Here is a 15,296-nt window from a genome sequence, read left to right as displayed (position 1 = left end):
GGCCACTTGACCACTCGCTCACATTGTCTCTGTCCCCTTTTTATTTTTATAGGGGTTTTCCCCAGCCCTGCCTCAAGTATTTGTTTTGCTCAATTGTTGTCTAACATATGTTTGAAGGTTACTTCCATGATTGCCGTTCATATTTGTTATTTTGCTGGCTCATTGTCCAAGTATATTTGCATTTTATGCAATGCCGTTCCCAATTACTTGATGTACAGATGTGTCCTCACACACTATTGCTGCAGTTGCACCAAACAGCCCTTCTCTGCGCACCAGATCCAATATGACTCTGCTTTCGACAAGTCTTTTTTGCTTGTCCCAATGTGATGCAACATAGTTGTCTAAATGTATATACAAAGTGATACGATGCAGCCTAAATGTATATACAAAGTGGTACAATGCAGCAGCTGTAGCTTTTTGTTGGCACCAAGTTCCGCTGTGCTGCAACAGCGACTTTGTACATATTTATAATGAATTCCTGTGCAGTTGCAGTCGTAGACTGGTTTGTCTAGTACAGACTGAGTGGTGTTTTACTGTGTCTACCATGCAAATAGGATGCAAATGTAAAGAAAAAGTCACTACACTGCTGCTCACTCTCACCACATGGCATATTGAGGCTTGGTGTATGAGGACACATCTGTATTTGGTAATTTGATCATTTGTCATTTCTCTTGTCTACGGACTGTTAAATATATATTTGTTTTATTAACATGCTCCAAAGAAACATGCTTAATAAAATAAAATATAGACATCACTCTAGGCTTCCTCTAGAGTGATTCCTAAAAAGGACCTTACAATCATTATATAAAGTTATACATGTTCTGCTACTAAGTAATTATGGACTTATCGTTCAGACACCTGCAGCTATCAAATTCAACAGCTGCAGGTGTTGTTGCATAATTCACAGCCACTGTAGGGGCTGCTGCAGCTGCTAAGCTTCAGGCTGCATAGTAAATCTCGCAAGGCTTGCTAAATCTCACGCATGCCCAGTGGAGCGGGCTTGGAGGTGAGAGACAGCGCATCAGCTCTAGGCTCATGCACTGGGGGCTATGACAGGCATCGCCGGAGGGGAGGGGGTTTTTCCCTCCCCCACCCTGGCATCCGAGATGTTAATACATCTCGTCTCTACTGCTTTCTGCTTCACCTCAGTAAAGAGGTGAAGCAGGAAGAGAAATACCTTCACGATCCGTGCCAGGATAATACATCTTCCCCAAAGTACCAACCAATCCGCTCCTACCTGTCATTTTTCAGTGACAGCTGTCTGGCTAGTACTTTACCTCTCCCAATTTAATCTGTCTCTGAGCTTTGATAATACCACTCTTACAGATAAAAAATAATTGCATGTAATAGCTGTATGTGTTACAGATGGATATATTATGTGCCTAATAAAATACGGATAGAAAGAGATCCAATTAATCAGCAGAAGAATTCCCATTAAAGTACAATGTGTTTTCTCTGTGGCATTTAGGAGGTTGTTCTTTATGTTTTTAAATTTGCAAGTTACATAGTTTGTGAGGTTGAAAAAAGACAAGATGTCCATCGAGTTCAACCTCAATGCTTATGGGGGGTAATTCAGAGTTGATCGTAGCAGCAAATTTGTTAGCCGTTGGGCAAAACCATGTGCACTGCAGGGGGGGCAGATATAACATGTGCATAGAGAGTTAGATTTGGGTGGGGTGTGTTCAAACTGAAATCTAAATTGCAGTATAAAAATAAAGCAGCCAGTATTTACCCTGCACAGAAACAAAATAACACACCCAAATCTAACTCTCTGCATATGTTATATCTGCCACACCTGCAGTGCACATGGTATTGCCCAACGGCTAACAAATTTGCTGCTGCGATCAACTCTGAATTACCCCCATGGTGTCTACTTCTCTACTCTTTCTATACTTAAACATCTGCAGCTTTCAGCATCACATGGCTGTCCCCATACCCCACATTATGCAGAATGAAACAAAGGTATTGTATACACAATGCAGATAAGCTGAGATTTCTAGGAAAAGCCCACACCCTACCTGTCTTGTTGCCTTGAAAAGCCAGGTAAGGACTGACATTCAGGACAGAGCAAAAATGTAAAACTGATTTTATGCAAAAAGAATGACTTACTATAGTGACCTAAAACAATGTATGGATAATGCATGGTTTGTGATTTCTGCACTTTAATACAGCCATTATTGAATTATAGCTTTTTATCATTCCTAAATTTCAAAGTTCGTTCATGATTGTTCACCTGTACCCAAGCAGGCATCCCCATTCTGATCTTGACAAACACTGGAACCACATAAATACAATGTCAACTCTACTTTTGTGCTGATTTTATTTACACTGTAAATATAAAAAGGAATTAATACAAAGCTGAAACCTAATAACCTGAGAGAAAAACACAAGTAAGAACATTCTAGATATCTCATGATAGTAATATAAAAGTACCTTGGCATGTTCTGCTTGCTGTTGCAGCTCCTCCATTTGTTTGACCATACTATTATGTGTGGTCTGGGCAGTTTTCCACAAGTCCTCTTTAGCCTGCAGGTTTTGTTTGAGCTCACTGATAGCAGCTTCATGTTGGCAAACTAAGTCTGCTATCGATTTTTCATGAAGTGCCTGCATTTCTCTATTTTTACCTTGAACCTTTTCAACAGTTAATTTCTGTGGAAAAGCAAAATTAACTTAAAAGTGCTGTTAACACAAACATATTATATATATATATATATATATAACTTTTCAAGATCGTATGGCTAACCATAGATGGTCTATTTTACTTGTTTTAGAATCAGGGGTGCCTGATAAACCAGCAGCCAGGCATCAAGTCTTTATTATATGCTCACTAACTCAATACCAGAAAGGAAGCATTTGGGTTTACAATCTGGGAACTATATGGGCAAAGGTCATTCAGATCTGATCGCCGGGCTGCGTTTTTTGCTGCCCTGTGATCAGATAGTCGCTGCCTACAGGGGGAATGGGTTTTCGCTGTGCGATCGCATGTGTAGCAGAGCTGTACAAACTGATTTTGTGCAGTCTCTGCGCAGCCCAGGACTTACTCTTCCAGTGTGATGGCTGATCGGGACCGGATTTTACGTCAGACACCCTCCCTGAAAATGCTTGAGCCTGACTGCATTTTTCCAGACACTCCCTGAAAACGGTCAGTTGCCACCCACAAACGCCTTCTTCCTGTCAATCTTCTTGCGAATGCCCGTGCGAATCCCATCGCTAACCAGCAACAGTTGCAGCTGTACGTCACGCATGTGCATTGCGGTGCATACGCAGTTCGGATCTGATCGCCCGTTGTGTGAAAAGGCACAGCAGCGATCAGATCTGAATGACCCCCAGAACTGTATATACATCCACATCACTTTTGAGAGCCCCCCATATATGTGATATTAGAGAGTAAGGCTACTATGTGTTTTCGGAGCATCAAATGGCACTGAAGAGACAATACTGGACAATGCTGGTACATATCTAAAGCTTGTTACTCAGCCGACAGATTTGCAGACCAATGTAACGATTGGCAAGGTGTATGCACAAATAATCTTATACATACACTCTCACCAATCTGCTCACCTACTCTGTAAAGTCATATTCAATGGCTGACACTGCCCAATCGCACGGTCAACAGGCTGGCCCTGCACACAGTCAGATGTACACATATATCTGTAATATATCAGTATCAGCTGTGCTGCAGGGCTGGCGTAATATGTCTAAGAACGTCATCATTCACAGACAGAGTGTACACAACCGCCAATGTACTCATGATATACTGTTCGTCGATATAACGAATGATATATCGCATAGTATATACCCAGCATAAGTTGCAGTCAGAGTATCTCTTACCACGTCTTCCATTTCAGAAGTAATAGCCTTTATTGCCAACTGATGTGACTCTTGTGCCTTCACGGAGGAAAGTTTGGCTTCAGATTTCAACTGCTCAATATCCACTTGTAGCTGTTTCACGGTTTCTCTGGATTTTGACAGTTCTGTCTGCAGGTCTGCTAAACTTCTGTAAAGTGTAAAGGGATTATTTTAAAAGATTCTTCAAAAAATATATATATTTATCAAAATATCAAATCTTTTACTCTGGAACACTAAACAGCATAAGAATGGGAAATAAAATGAAAACATGGAATGGAAAACCCTTCGCAGAATAAAAAATCTTATTGAAACAAAATGCATATACGTATAAATTAGTGATGTAAGGGAGCCAGGCCATCTCACATGTCCACAAGTCTGTCCACTTACTTTCTGCTATTTAAACAGAACAACCAAGGGCCACTCCGTAATATCTGCAGACATGCTTTATTAAATAATCATAGCGAAAATAGGAATTTAATACCTACCGTTAATTCCTTTTCTCCTAGTCCATAGCGGATACTGGGGTTCTGTACTTTAGTACCATGGGTATAGATCGGGTCCACTGGAGCCTGGCACTTTAAAACCTTTTAGTGTGTGTATGTGTGTGCTGGCTCCTCCCCTCTATACCCCTCCTACCAGACTCAGTCTAGGAAAACTATGCCTGAGGAGACGGACATACCACGAGAGAAGGAATAAATACAACAGCGGTGAGGCAACAAGCCAACACACAACCATAACCGTAAGGAGGGCGCTAACCAGAACAGAGGATAGCAACACCAACCTAATCAGGATAGCACAGCTATCCCGACAACATAACAGGACCGCAACGTCGGTCCAACCAATTACTTCCACAGGTAAGCAGCTTAGAAGCACTGAGGCGGGCGTCCAGTATCCACTATGTACTAGGAGAAAAGGAATTACTGGCAGGTATTAAATTCCTATTTTCTCTTACGCCCTAGTGGATACTGGGGTTCTGTACTTTAGTACCATGGGGAAGTCCCAAAGCTCCCAAACGGGTGGGAGAGAGCTGAGACCCCTGTAAAACCACCTGACCAAACTGAAGGTCATCCTTGGCCAAGGTATCAAACCTATAGAACTTAAACGTGTTTGAACCAGACAAAGTTACAGCTCGGCACAATTGTAGGGCCGATACACCCGGGCAGCCGCCCAGGAAGATCCCACCGACCTTGTCGAGTGTGCCTGAATAGATGTCGGCAAGGGTAGAGCCGCCGAAGTATAGGCCTGTTGAATCGTCAACCTGAGCCAGCGAACAATAGATTGCTTAGAAGCCGGACGACCAATCTTGGAGGCATCATAAAGTACAAACAGCGAGTCAGATTTCCGATGATGGGCCGTCCTTTTGACATAAATCTTCAGAGCCCTGACCACATCCAAGGACTCAGGAACAACGGAAGTGTCAGACAATACTGGAACCACAATAGGTTGATTCACATGAAAAGCGGACACCACTTTTGTCAAAAACCGAGGACAGGTCCTAAGTTCCGCCATGTCTTCATGAAATATCAAATAAGGGCTCTTACAGGATAAGGCCCCCAAATTCAGAGACACGTCTGGCAGACGCCAATGACAATAACATCTCCGTCGTCCAGGTGAGAAATTTTAACTACACCCTATGTAAGAGTTCAAACCAGTCCAATTGGAGAAAGGACAGAACCACATTGAGGTCCCACGGAGATGTGGCGGTGCAAAGGGCGGTTGCATAAGAACTACTCCCTTAAGGAAAGTCTGTTCTTCTGGCAACAAGGCAAGCTGTTTCTGGAAAAAAATAGAGAGCGCAGAAATCTGGATTTTGATGGAGCCTAACCATAGGCCCATATCCACTCCCGCTTGCAGGAAAAGTAGAAAATGACCAATTCTAAATTCCACGGGAGAAACCTTTCTACCTTCACACCAGGAAACATACGTTTCCCAAATATGATGATTATGTTTTGACATAACCATCTTCCTGGCCAGAACCATGGTGGAAATAACCCGGGAGGGAAGACCATATCTTGCTAGAATCTCCCTCTCAACTGCCAAGCCTTCAAACGTAGCCACTTTAGGTCTGGATAGACGACCAGACCTTGTTGAAGATCCGTTTGAAGCAGCAGAGGATAGGGATCCTCCAGAGCCATGGTTAGGAGGTCCGAGTACCATGTCCATTGAGGCCAATCCGAGGCAATCAGAATTGCTTGAACACTTTCTCTTCTTAGTCTTTTTAGAACCCTTGGGATTAGCGGTAGAGAAGGGAACAGGTACACAAACTGGACCGTCCAAGGTGTCGTCAGCGCGCCCACTGATACAGCGGGTGGATCGCTCGTTCTGGAACAGTAACGGCATAGCTTCTTTTTGAGACGAGAAGCCATCAGCTCTATCTGCGGACAGCCCCACCAGTGAATTAACTGTTGAAACACCTGGGGTTGTAGGCCCCATTCCCCCGGATGGAGGTCGTGCCTACTGAGGATGTCTGCCGCCCAGTTGTCCACTCTCAGAATGAATATGGCTGAGATGGCCCTTGTGTTGGCCTCCGCCCAGAGGAGGATTTTTTGACAACTCTCGCATCGCCGCTCTGCTTCTTGTTCCCCCTTGTCAGTTTACGTATGCCACCGCCGTGGCATTGTCCGATTGAACCTGGATCGCCCGGTCCTTCAGGAGATGAGAAGCCTGCAGAAGAGTATTGTAAATTGCAATGAGTTCCAGGATGTTTATCGACAGAGCCGATTCCTGAACAGACCATATCCCCTGGAACTGGGCCCCTTGGGTCACAGCCCCCCAACCCCGGAGGCTGGCATCCTTTGTGAGTAGAATCCACGAGTGGATATTGAAATTCCTGCCTTCTACCAGGTGTAGACTTGTAGCCACCATAATAGAGAAATCCGGAGTTTTGGAGATAAGGTCACTTCCAGATGCATGCCCAGCAGATCCAGCTGAAATGGGCGGGCATGAAATCTGCCATATTGGATTGCCTCGTAAGCAGCAACGATCCTGCCCAGCAAGCGTATGCAAAGATGTATGGACACCTTGCGAGGGCGGAGCACCGAGCGGACCTTAGCCTGGATAGCCAAGGCCTTGTCCATCGAAAGGAACACCTTTTGAGACACTGTATCCAATATTATTCCCAGGAACTGAAGACGCTGGGTCGGTTCCAGGTGAGATTTCTGGAAATTCAGGATCCACCCATGAGCCGTCGGTAGACGAGTCGTTAGATCGATGTTGTGCAATAGACGCTCCCTGGACATAGCCTTTATCAGGAGATCGTCCAAGTAGGGGACTACTGTATGTTGACTCCCATCATGCGCAGTTGCAGCATCATTTCCACCATGACCTTGGTGAAGACCCTCGGAGCTGTGGACAGGCCAAAGGGCAAGGCATGAAACTGGAAATGGTCATCCAAGATGGCGAACCTGAGGTAAGCCTGATGAGGGGGCCACATGGGAATCCTTGACATCTAGGCATACCAGGAATTCCCCCTCCTCCAGGCCGGACACCACTGCCCGCAGGGATTCCATCTTGAATTTGAACACCCGCAGATACGGGTGTAGAGACTTCAGGTTCAACATGGGTCGCACCGTACAGTATGGTTTTGGAACGACAAAAAGACTGGCGTAAAAACCCCTTTTGTGTAACAGAGGAGGTACCAGAATCACCACCCCCATCTGCATAAGTCTTTGAATAGCCTCTTGCAAGGTAACTTTTGCTGCGGCTAAGTTGGTAAGCCCGACTTGAAGAACCTGTGAGGAGGGAGTGCTTGAAATTCCAGCCGGTATCCTTGGGAAATGAGATACCTCACCCAAGGATCCCGGCAGGACTTCGCCCACACGTAGGCAAAGTGTTGAAGGAAAGCACCCACCTGAAAGTCACCTTGCCGCCGGGACACACTGTCACGCGGAGGGCTTAGTGGCAGGGGATCCGGTGGTGTGCTCCAGGGAGGCAGCAGCTGCAGGTTTACAGGACTTAACACGGGATCCTCTCGGAGTGGTGGAGATGCCCCGGCCCCTGCCTCTGAACCTTGCCACGCGAAAGGACAGCAAGGAGGGTTCTGTGTAAGAACATCTAGCAGGTGGCGCAACCGACAGCAGATAGGTAGACTTACTCACCGTTGCCCGAGAGATCCACACCCTTTTTGGAATCAGTGTCCGCTGACCATTGACGTAACCACAGAGCTCTGTGTGCCGAAACAGCCATAGCAGTAGTGCGCCCATTTATCTTACACAGTTACTTTACAGCCTCACTCATAAAATTAGCAGCATCCTGTATGTGTTGCAACAGAGTAATGACCTCATCCCGGGGCAGAAAGTCTAAACCAACAACAGAATCAGACCACTTAACCATTGCCCTGGAAATCCACCCACAAACTATTGTGGGGCGCTGTGCTACGCCTGCTGCCATAAAAATTGCCTTTAGGAGTAGTCTCAATTCTACGGTCAGCCAGTTCTTTACAGAATATAGCCCCTGGTACCGGCAGCACCAATTTCTTAGACAGTCTGGGCACTGATGTGTCGACTGATGGAGGGTTTTCCCATACCTTCCTGTCCTCAGCTGGGAGGGGAAAACTAGTTAAAAACCTCTGAGGAATTTTACATTTTTATCAAGGTTTAACCAAGCCTCCCTGGCCAAGGAGTTTAATTTTTTAGACACAGGAAAAGTTGCTGAGGTCTTTGGTCGTACATTAAAGTACAACTCCTCATATGGTTCTGTCTCCTGATCCGGTATGTGAAGGACCTCTCTTACAGCAAAAATGAGAACCTCCACCCCAGGAGAGAGAGCTGTCCCCCTCCATATCATCATCATCATCAGGCTGATTACAATCAGACTGGAGCACCTGTGGCAGTGAGCGTTTATGTGAAACCACTAGAGGGGGCTGAGAAGACAATCAGTAGAGTGATTTAACATCTGTCTCTCCTTCCTAGCTGCAGTTAATTCTGAATTTACATTCTGAATCATGCTTTTAAAACTATCTAGCCAGTCAGGTGCCTGTGAACTGTGTACCTGTGGAGATAAGGAACATTGTTCACACATAAGTGACCCCGCTGAAGACGGGGTAGAGTTACAAGCAGCACACATAACCATGACAACAGACCATACTTACCTACCTGACCCTCTCCATGAGGGAGAAAATGCTCTGTTCCTGGACTTTCCTGGTAATGTATGATTGCCATCACCTGTGGTGAAACACCTTTCTTATCAATTAACTAGCTCACCACAGGTGATGGCAATCATACATTACCAGGAAAGCCCAGGAACAGAGCATTTTCTCCCTCATGGAGAGGCAAGTATGCAACAGACATCTTACACAACTGTAATACAGCACAGCCCACTGACCAACACCTCCACACAGACCCTAGAGAGCACCTGGAGTGACACTGAGGAGCGGACACCAGCACACAGAACACAGCAGCACAATGTGGTGAAGTATGTGTATGACCTGATAGTAGAGCAGCGGCGCTACCGCTGGTGTGCTCCCCCCTTTCTATGAGCCCCAGGTACCAGATTTACAGTCTGTAGCAGCGTGGGTCCTGGAGGAGCAGCATGCATGCAGCCTTGAAGCTCCTGCAAGCCCCGCCGCTTGTAATGGTGCGCAGTCCATATCTCAGTTTATACCGTGTACTTATAACAAACAGTAGAATATGTATTTTACAGTACACACAAAGTCTTGAGACAGTGAGCACTACGGGGCAACAGCCCTGAGCCAGTTTGTCCGTGGCGGGACAACGCAGCTCCGGGCCAGTGACCGCCTCGTGACTTGCTGCTAAAACTGCACCAGGGACCTGCTAACCGGGACCCCGATGTAACACTCACCGCACCTTGTAACTTCAGCCTCTGTTAGAAGGTGGCGGCTAGCTGCTGGCGTGGGCACACATACTAACGATGTATGATCAGTACCTCAGTGTCCTGTCAGCTAGGATTACGAACCATTAACCCTCAGGAGGTTGGTTCGGTCCCCTCTCTAAGTCCCACAAAGCAGGTAGCCTGGTTGCCAACCAGAGCTACCTGAAAATAATAACTAAAATAAAAAATAAGATTTTACTTACCAGTAAATCTATTTCTCGTAGTCCGTAGTGGATGCTGGGGACTCCGTAAGGAACATGGGGAATAGACGGGCTCCGCAGGAGACAGGGCACTTTAAGAAAGAATTTGGATACTGGTGTGCTCTGGCTCCTCCCTCTATGTCCCTCCTCCAGACCTCAGTTAAAGAAACTGTGCCCGGAAGAGCTGACAGTACAAGGAAAGGATTTTGGAATCCAGGGCAAGACTCATACCAGCCACACCAATCACACCGTATAACTTGTGATAAACTTACCCAGTTAACAGTATGAACAACAACCGAGCATCAGATCAACCCTGATGCAACCATAACAAAAGCCTTATGTAAGCAATAACTATATACAAGCATTGCAGAAGAAGTCCGCACTTGGGACGGGCGCCCAGCATCCACTACGGACTACGAGAAATAGATTTACCGGTAAGTAAAATCTTATTTTCTCTAACGTCCTAGTGGATGCTGGGGACTCCGTAAGGACCATGGGGATTATACCAAAGCTCCCAAACGGGCGGGAGAGTGCGGATGACTCTGCAGCACCGAATGAGCAAACACAAGGTCCTCCTCAGCCAGGGTATCAAACTTATAGAACTTTGCAAAAGTGTTTGAACCCGACCAAGTAGCTGCTCGGCAAAGCTGTAATGCAGAGACCCCTCGGGCAGCCGCCCAAGAAGAGCCCACCTTCCTTGTGGAATGGGCTTTTACGGATTTTGGCAGCGGCAATCCAGCCGCAGAATGAGCCTGCGGAATCGTGTTACAGATCCAGCGAGCAATAGTTTGCTTTGAAGCAGGAGCACCCAGCTTGTTGGGTGCATACAGGATAAACAGCGACTCAGTTTTCCTGACTCTAGCTGTTCTGGCTACATAAACCTTCAAAGCCCTGACCACATCTAGTAACTCGGAATCCTCCAAGTCACGAGTAGCCACAGGCACCACAATAGGTTGGTTTATATGAAAGGATGAAACCACTTTCGGCAGAAATTGTGGACGGGTCCGCAATTCTGCTCTATCCGCATGGAAAACCAGATAGGGGCTTTTATGTGACAAAGCCGCCAACTCTGACACACGCCTAGCCGAAGCCAAGGCTAATAGCATGACCACCTTCCACGTGAGAAATTTTAACTCCACGGTTTTAAGTGGCTCAAACAAGTGTGACTTCAGGAAACTCAACACCACGTTAAGATCCCAAGGTGCCACTGGTTGCACAAAAGGGGGCTGAATATGCAGCACTCCCTTTACAAACGTCTGAACTTCAGGAAGAGAAGCCAGTTCTTTTTGAAAGAAAATGGATAGGGCCGAAATCTGGACCTTAATGGAACCAAATTTTAGGCCCAAAGTCACTCCCGACTGTAGGAAGTGAAGGAAACGGCCCAGCTGGAATTCCTCCGTAGGGGCATTCCTGGCCTCACACCAAGCAACATATTTTCGCCATATACGGTGATAATGTTTAGCAGTCACGTCCTTCCTAGCCTTTATCAGCGTAGGAATAACCTCATCCGGAATGCCTTTTTCTGCTAGGATCCGGCGTTCAACCGCCATGCCGTCAAACGCAGCCGCGGTAAGTCTTGGAACAGACAGGGCCCCTGTTGCAACAAGTCCTGTCTTAGAGGCAGAGGCCATGGGTCCTCTGTGAGCATTTCTTGCAGCTCTGGATACCAAGTCCTTCTTGGCCAATCCGGAACAATGAGTATTGTTCTCACTCCTCTTCTTATGATTCTCAGCACCTTGGGTATGAGAGGAAGAGGAGGAAATACATAGACCGACTGGAACACCCACGGTGTCAGTAGTGCGTCTACAGCTATCGCCTGAGGGTCTCTTGACCTGGCGCAATACCTCTGTAGCTTTTTGTTGAGGCGGGACGCCATCATGTCTACTTGTGGCAGTTCCCACCGACTTGCAATCTGCGTGAAGACTTCTTGATGAAGTCCCCACTCTCCCGGGTGGAGGTCGTGCCTGCTGAGGAAGTCTGCTTCCCAGTTGTCCACTCCCGGAATGAACACTGCTGACAGTGCTCATACGTGATTCTCCGCCCAGCGAAGAATTCTGGTGGCTTCCGCCATCGCCACCCTGCTCCTTGTGCCGCCTTGGCGGTTTACATGAGCCACTGCGGTGATGTTGTCTGACTGAATCAGCACGATCGGTCGCGAAGCAGGGTCTCCGCTTGACGTAGGGCGTTGTATATGGCCCTTAGTTCCAGGATGTTGATGTGAAGGCAAGTCTCCTGACTTGACCACAGACCTTGGAAATTTCTTCCCTGTGTGACTGCTCCCCACCCTCTGAGGCTTGCGTCCGTGGTCACCAGGACCCAGTCCTGAATGCCGAATCTGCGGCCCTCGAGAAGGTGAGCACTCTGCAGCCACCACAGGAGACACACCCTGGCCCTGGGGGACAGGGTGATCAGCCGATGCATTTGTAGATGTGATCCGGACCACTTGTCCAACAGATCCCATTGAAAGGTCCTCGCATGGAACCTGCCGAAGGGAATGGCCTCGTATGATGCCACCATCTTTCCCAGGACTCGCGTGCAGTGATGCACCGACACCTGTTTTGGTTTTAATAGGTCTCTGACCAGTGTCATGAGCTCCTGAGCCTTCTCCATCGGGAGATAACCCCTCTTCTGGCCTGTGTCCAGAATCATGCCCAGGAAGGGCAGACGAGTCGTAGGAATCAACTGCGACTTTGGAATATTTAGAATCCAGCCGTGTTGTTGTAACACTTCCCGAGAGCGTGCCACGCTGATCAGCAACTGCTCTCTGGACCTCGCCTTTATGAGGAGATCGTCCAAGTATGGGATAATTGTGACTCCTTGCCGTCGCAGGAGCACCATCATTTCCGCCATTACCTTGGTAATTATTCTCGGTGCCGTGGAGAGACCAAACGGCAACGTCTGGAATTGGTAATGACAATCCTGTACCACAAATCTGAGGTACTCCTGATGAGGTGGATAAATGGGGACATGAAGGTAAGCATCCTTTATGTCCAGAGACACCATAAAATCCCCCCCTTCCAGGCTTGCAATGACCGCTCTGAGCGATTCCATCTTGAACTTGAACCTTTTCAGGTATATGTTCAGGGATTTTAAATTCAATATGGGTCTGACCGAACCGTCCGGTTTCGGTACCACAAACATGGTCGAATAGTAACCCCTTCCCTGTTGAAGGAGGGGAACCTTTACCACCACCTGCTGAAGATACAATTTGTGAATTGCAGCTAACACTATTTCCCTCTCTAAGGGGGAAGCTGGCAGGGCCGATTTGAGGTAACGGTGAGGGGGCATCTCTTCGAATTCCAGCTTTTATCCCTGAGACACCATCTCTATAGCCTCTAAAGGTTTTAAGATGCCAGGCTCCAGTGGACCCAATCTATACCTCATGGTACTAAAGTACAGAACCCCAGTATCCACTAGGACGTAAGAGAAAAATAAAAATAAAGTAAACTGGGTATATCAGACATTGAAAAGGGCTAATAAACGGTCTGTTTCTTTCGATATATAGGTGGTATAAATAAAACGAGATTTATGGTAAGAACTTACCGTTGTTAAATCTCTTTCTGCGAGGTACACTGGGCTCCACAGGGAATGACATTGGGGTGTAGAGTATGATCTTAATCCGAGGCACCAACAGGCTAAAAGCTTTGACCTTCTTCACAGAATGCATAGCGCCGCCTACTCTATAACCCCGCCTCCGTGCACAGGAGCTCAGTTTTTGTAAACCAGTCCAATGCAGTAGCAGGTAAAAGACGACAACAGTTAGTAGCCAAATACACCCCATTCTCAAGACAGGAGAAAGTGTCAGCAGCTAATGCCATAACAACCCAAAGAAGTTAAGTGCATCAGGGTGGGCGCCCTGTGGAACCCAGTGTACCTCGCAGAAAGAGATTTAATAAGGGTAAGTTCTTACCATAAATCTTGTTTTCTGCTGCGGGGTACACTGGGCTCCACAGGGGATGACATTGGGGATGTCCTAAAGCAGTTCCTCATGGGAGGGGACGCACTGTAGCGGCCACAATAACCCGGCGTCCATAGGAAGCATCCTGGGAGGCGGAAGTATCGAAGGCATAGAACCTTATGAACGTGTTCAAAGAGGACCACGTAGCCGCCTTGCACAATTGTTCAAGGGTCGCACCACGGCGGGCCGACCAAGAAGGTCCAACAGACCGAGTAGAATGGGCCTTGATGGTAGCAGGTGCTGGAAGGCCAACCTGTACATAAGCATGTGCAATTACCATTCTAATCCATCTGGCCAGGGACTGCTTGTGAGCAGGCCAGCCACGTTTATAAAAAACAAACAGTACAAAGAGAGAATCAGACTTCCGAAGGGATGCAGTTCTCTTCACATAGATACGGAGAGCCCGTACCACATCCAAAGACCTGAATTGTCTCCCAAAGAGCGGAGAGGCAAAGGCCGAAACCACGATCTCCTGATTAAGGTGGAAGGACGACACCACCTTAGGTAAGTACCCGGGACATGTCCTAAGACCCGCCCGGTCACAATGAAAAATCAGATATGGGGACCTACAAGACAAGGCACCCAGATCAGACACCCGTCTAGCAGAGGCAATATCCAGCAGAAACAATACCTTAAGAGAAAGCCACTTAAGTTCTGCAGATTCAAGAGGCTCAAACAGAGACTCTAGAAACGCCTCCAGAACAACCGACAAGTCCCAAGGAGCCACAGGCGGGACATAAGGAGGTTGAATCTGTAACACACCCTGAGTGAACGTATGAACATCAGGTAAAGTCGCAATTTTTCTCTGGAACCAAACCGACAAGGCAGAAATATGAAACTTGATGGAGGCCAAACGAAGGCCCAAGTCGAGGCCCTGTTGTAGAAAGGCCAAAACCTTGGCCGTACTAAACTTGTAAGCGTCATGATTGTTAGTGGCGCACCAAGCAAAGTAAGAATTCCAGACACTATGATAAATACGAGCAGAAGCCAGTTTCCGGGCCTTCAACATAGTTTGAATGGATGCCTCAGAAAATCCTTTGGACCTCAAGACGGAAGCTTCAAGAGACACGCCGTCAAAGCCAGCCGGGCCAAATCGTGGTAGACACAAGGGCCCTGAACGAGGAGGTCTGGTCGTTGTGGAAGCAGAAGAGGACCCTAACGATAGACCCTGAAGGTCTAAGAAACAGTGCTGGAACGATCAGAAGTAGGATTCCTCCTTCTTGCTTGAACTTCCTTATTACTATGGGCAGGAGTGACACCGTAGGGAACACGTATGGCAGCCGAAAGTTCCATGGAATTGCCAGTGCGTCCAGGAACGCTGCTTGAGGATCCCTTGTCCTCGCTCCGAAGACCGGAACCTTGTGATTGTGTCAAGACGCCATCAGGTACACAACTGGGAGGCCCCACTTGTGCACTAGGAGTTGAAATACTTCTGGATGGAGGCTCCACTCTCCAGCGTT

At 47.2% G+C, this 15,296-nt stretch overlaps 1 protein-coding gene across 10 annotated transcripts in view; it reads right to left on the bottom strand.

Annotated features, from left to right (window-relative positions):
* CLIP1 (CAP-Gly domain containing linker protein 1) overlaps window positions 1-15,296 on the bottom strand; it is a 307,706-nt gene that overhangs the window by 58,378 nt on the left and 234,032 nt on the right. For all 10 annotated transcript variants that reach the window (XM_063964458.1, XM_063964459.1, XM_063964456.1 and 7 more), the window contains 2 exons: window positions 3,832-3,997; window positions 2,434-2,649 (listed from right to left, as the gene is read on the bottom strand). In XM_063964458.1, the coding sequence (XP_063820528.1) occupies window positions 2,434-2,649; window positions 3,832-3,997 (382 nt within the window). The remainder of the gene's footprint in view (window positions 1-2,433; window positions 2,650-3,831; window positions 3,998-15,296) is intronic.

Source organism: Pseudophryne corroboree, chromosome 1, assembly GCF_028390025.1.
Source record: "Pseudophryne corroboree isolate aPseCor3 chromosome 1, aPseCor3.hap2, whole genome shotgun sequence".
Lineage (NCBI taxonomy): Eukaryota > Metazoa > Chordata > Amphibia > Anura > Myobatrachidae > Pseudophryne > Pseudophryne corroboree.
This window is presented reverse-complemented; position numbering and strand designations above follow the sequence as displayed.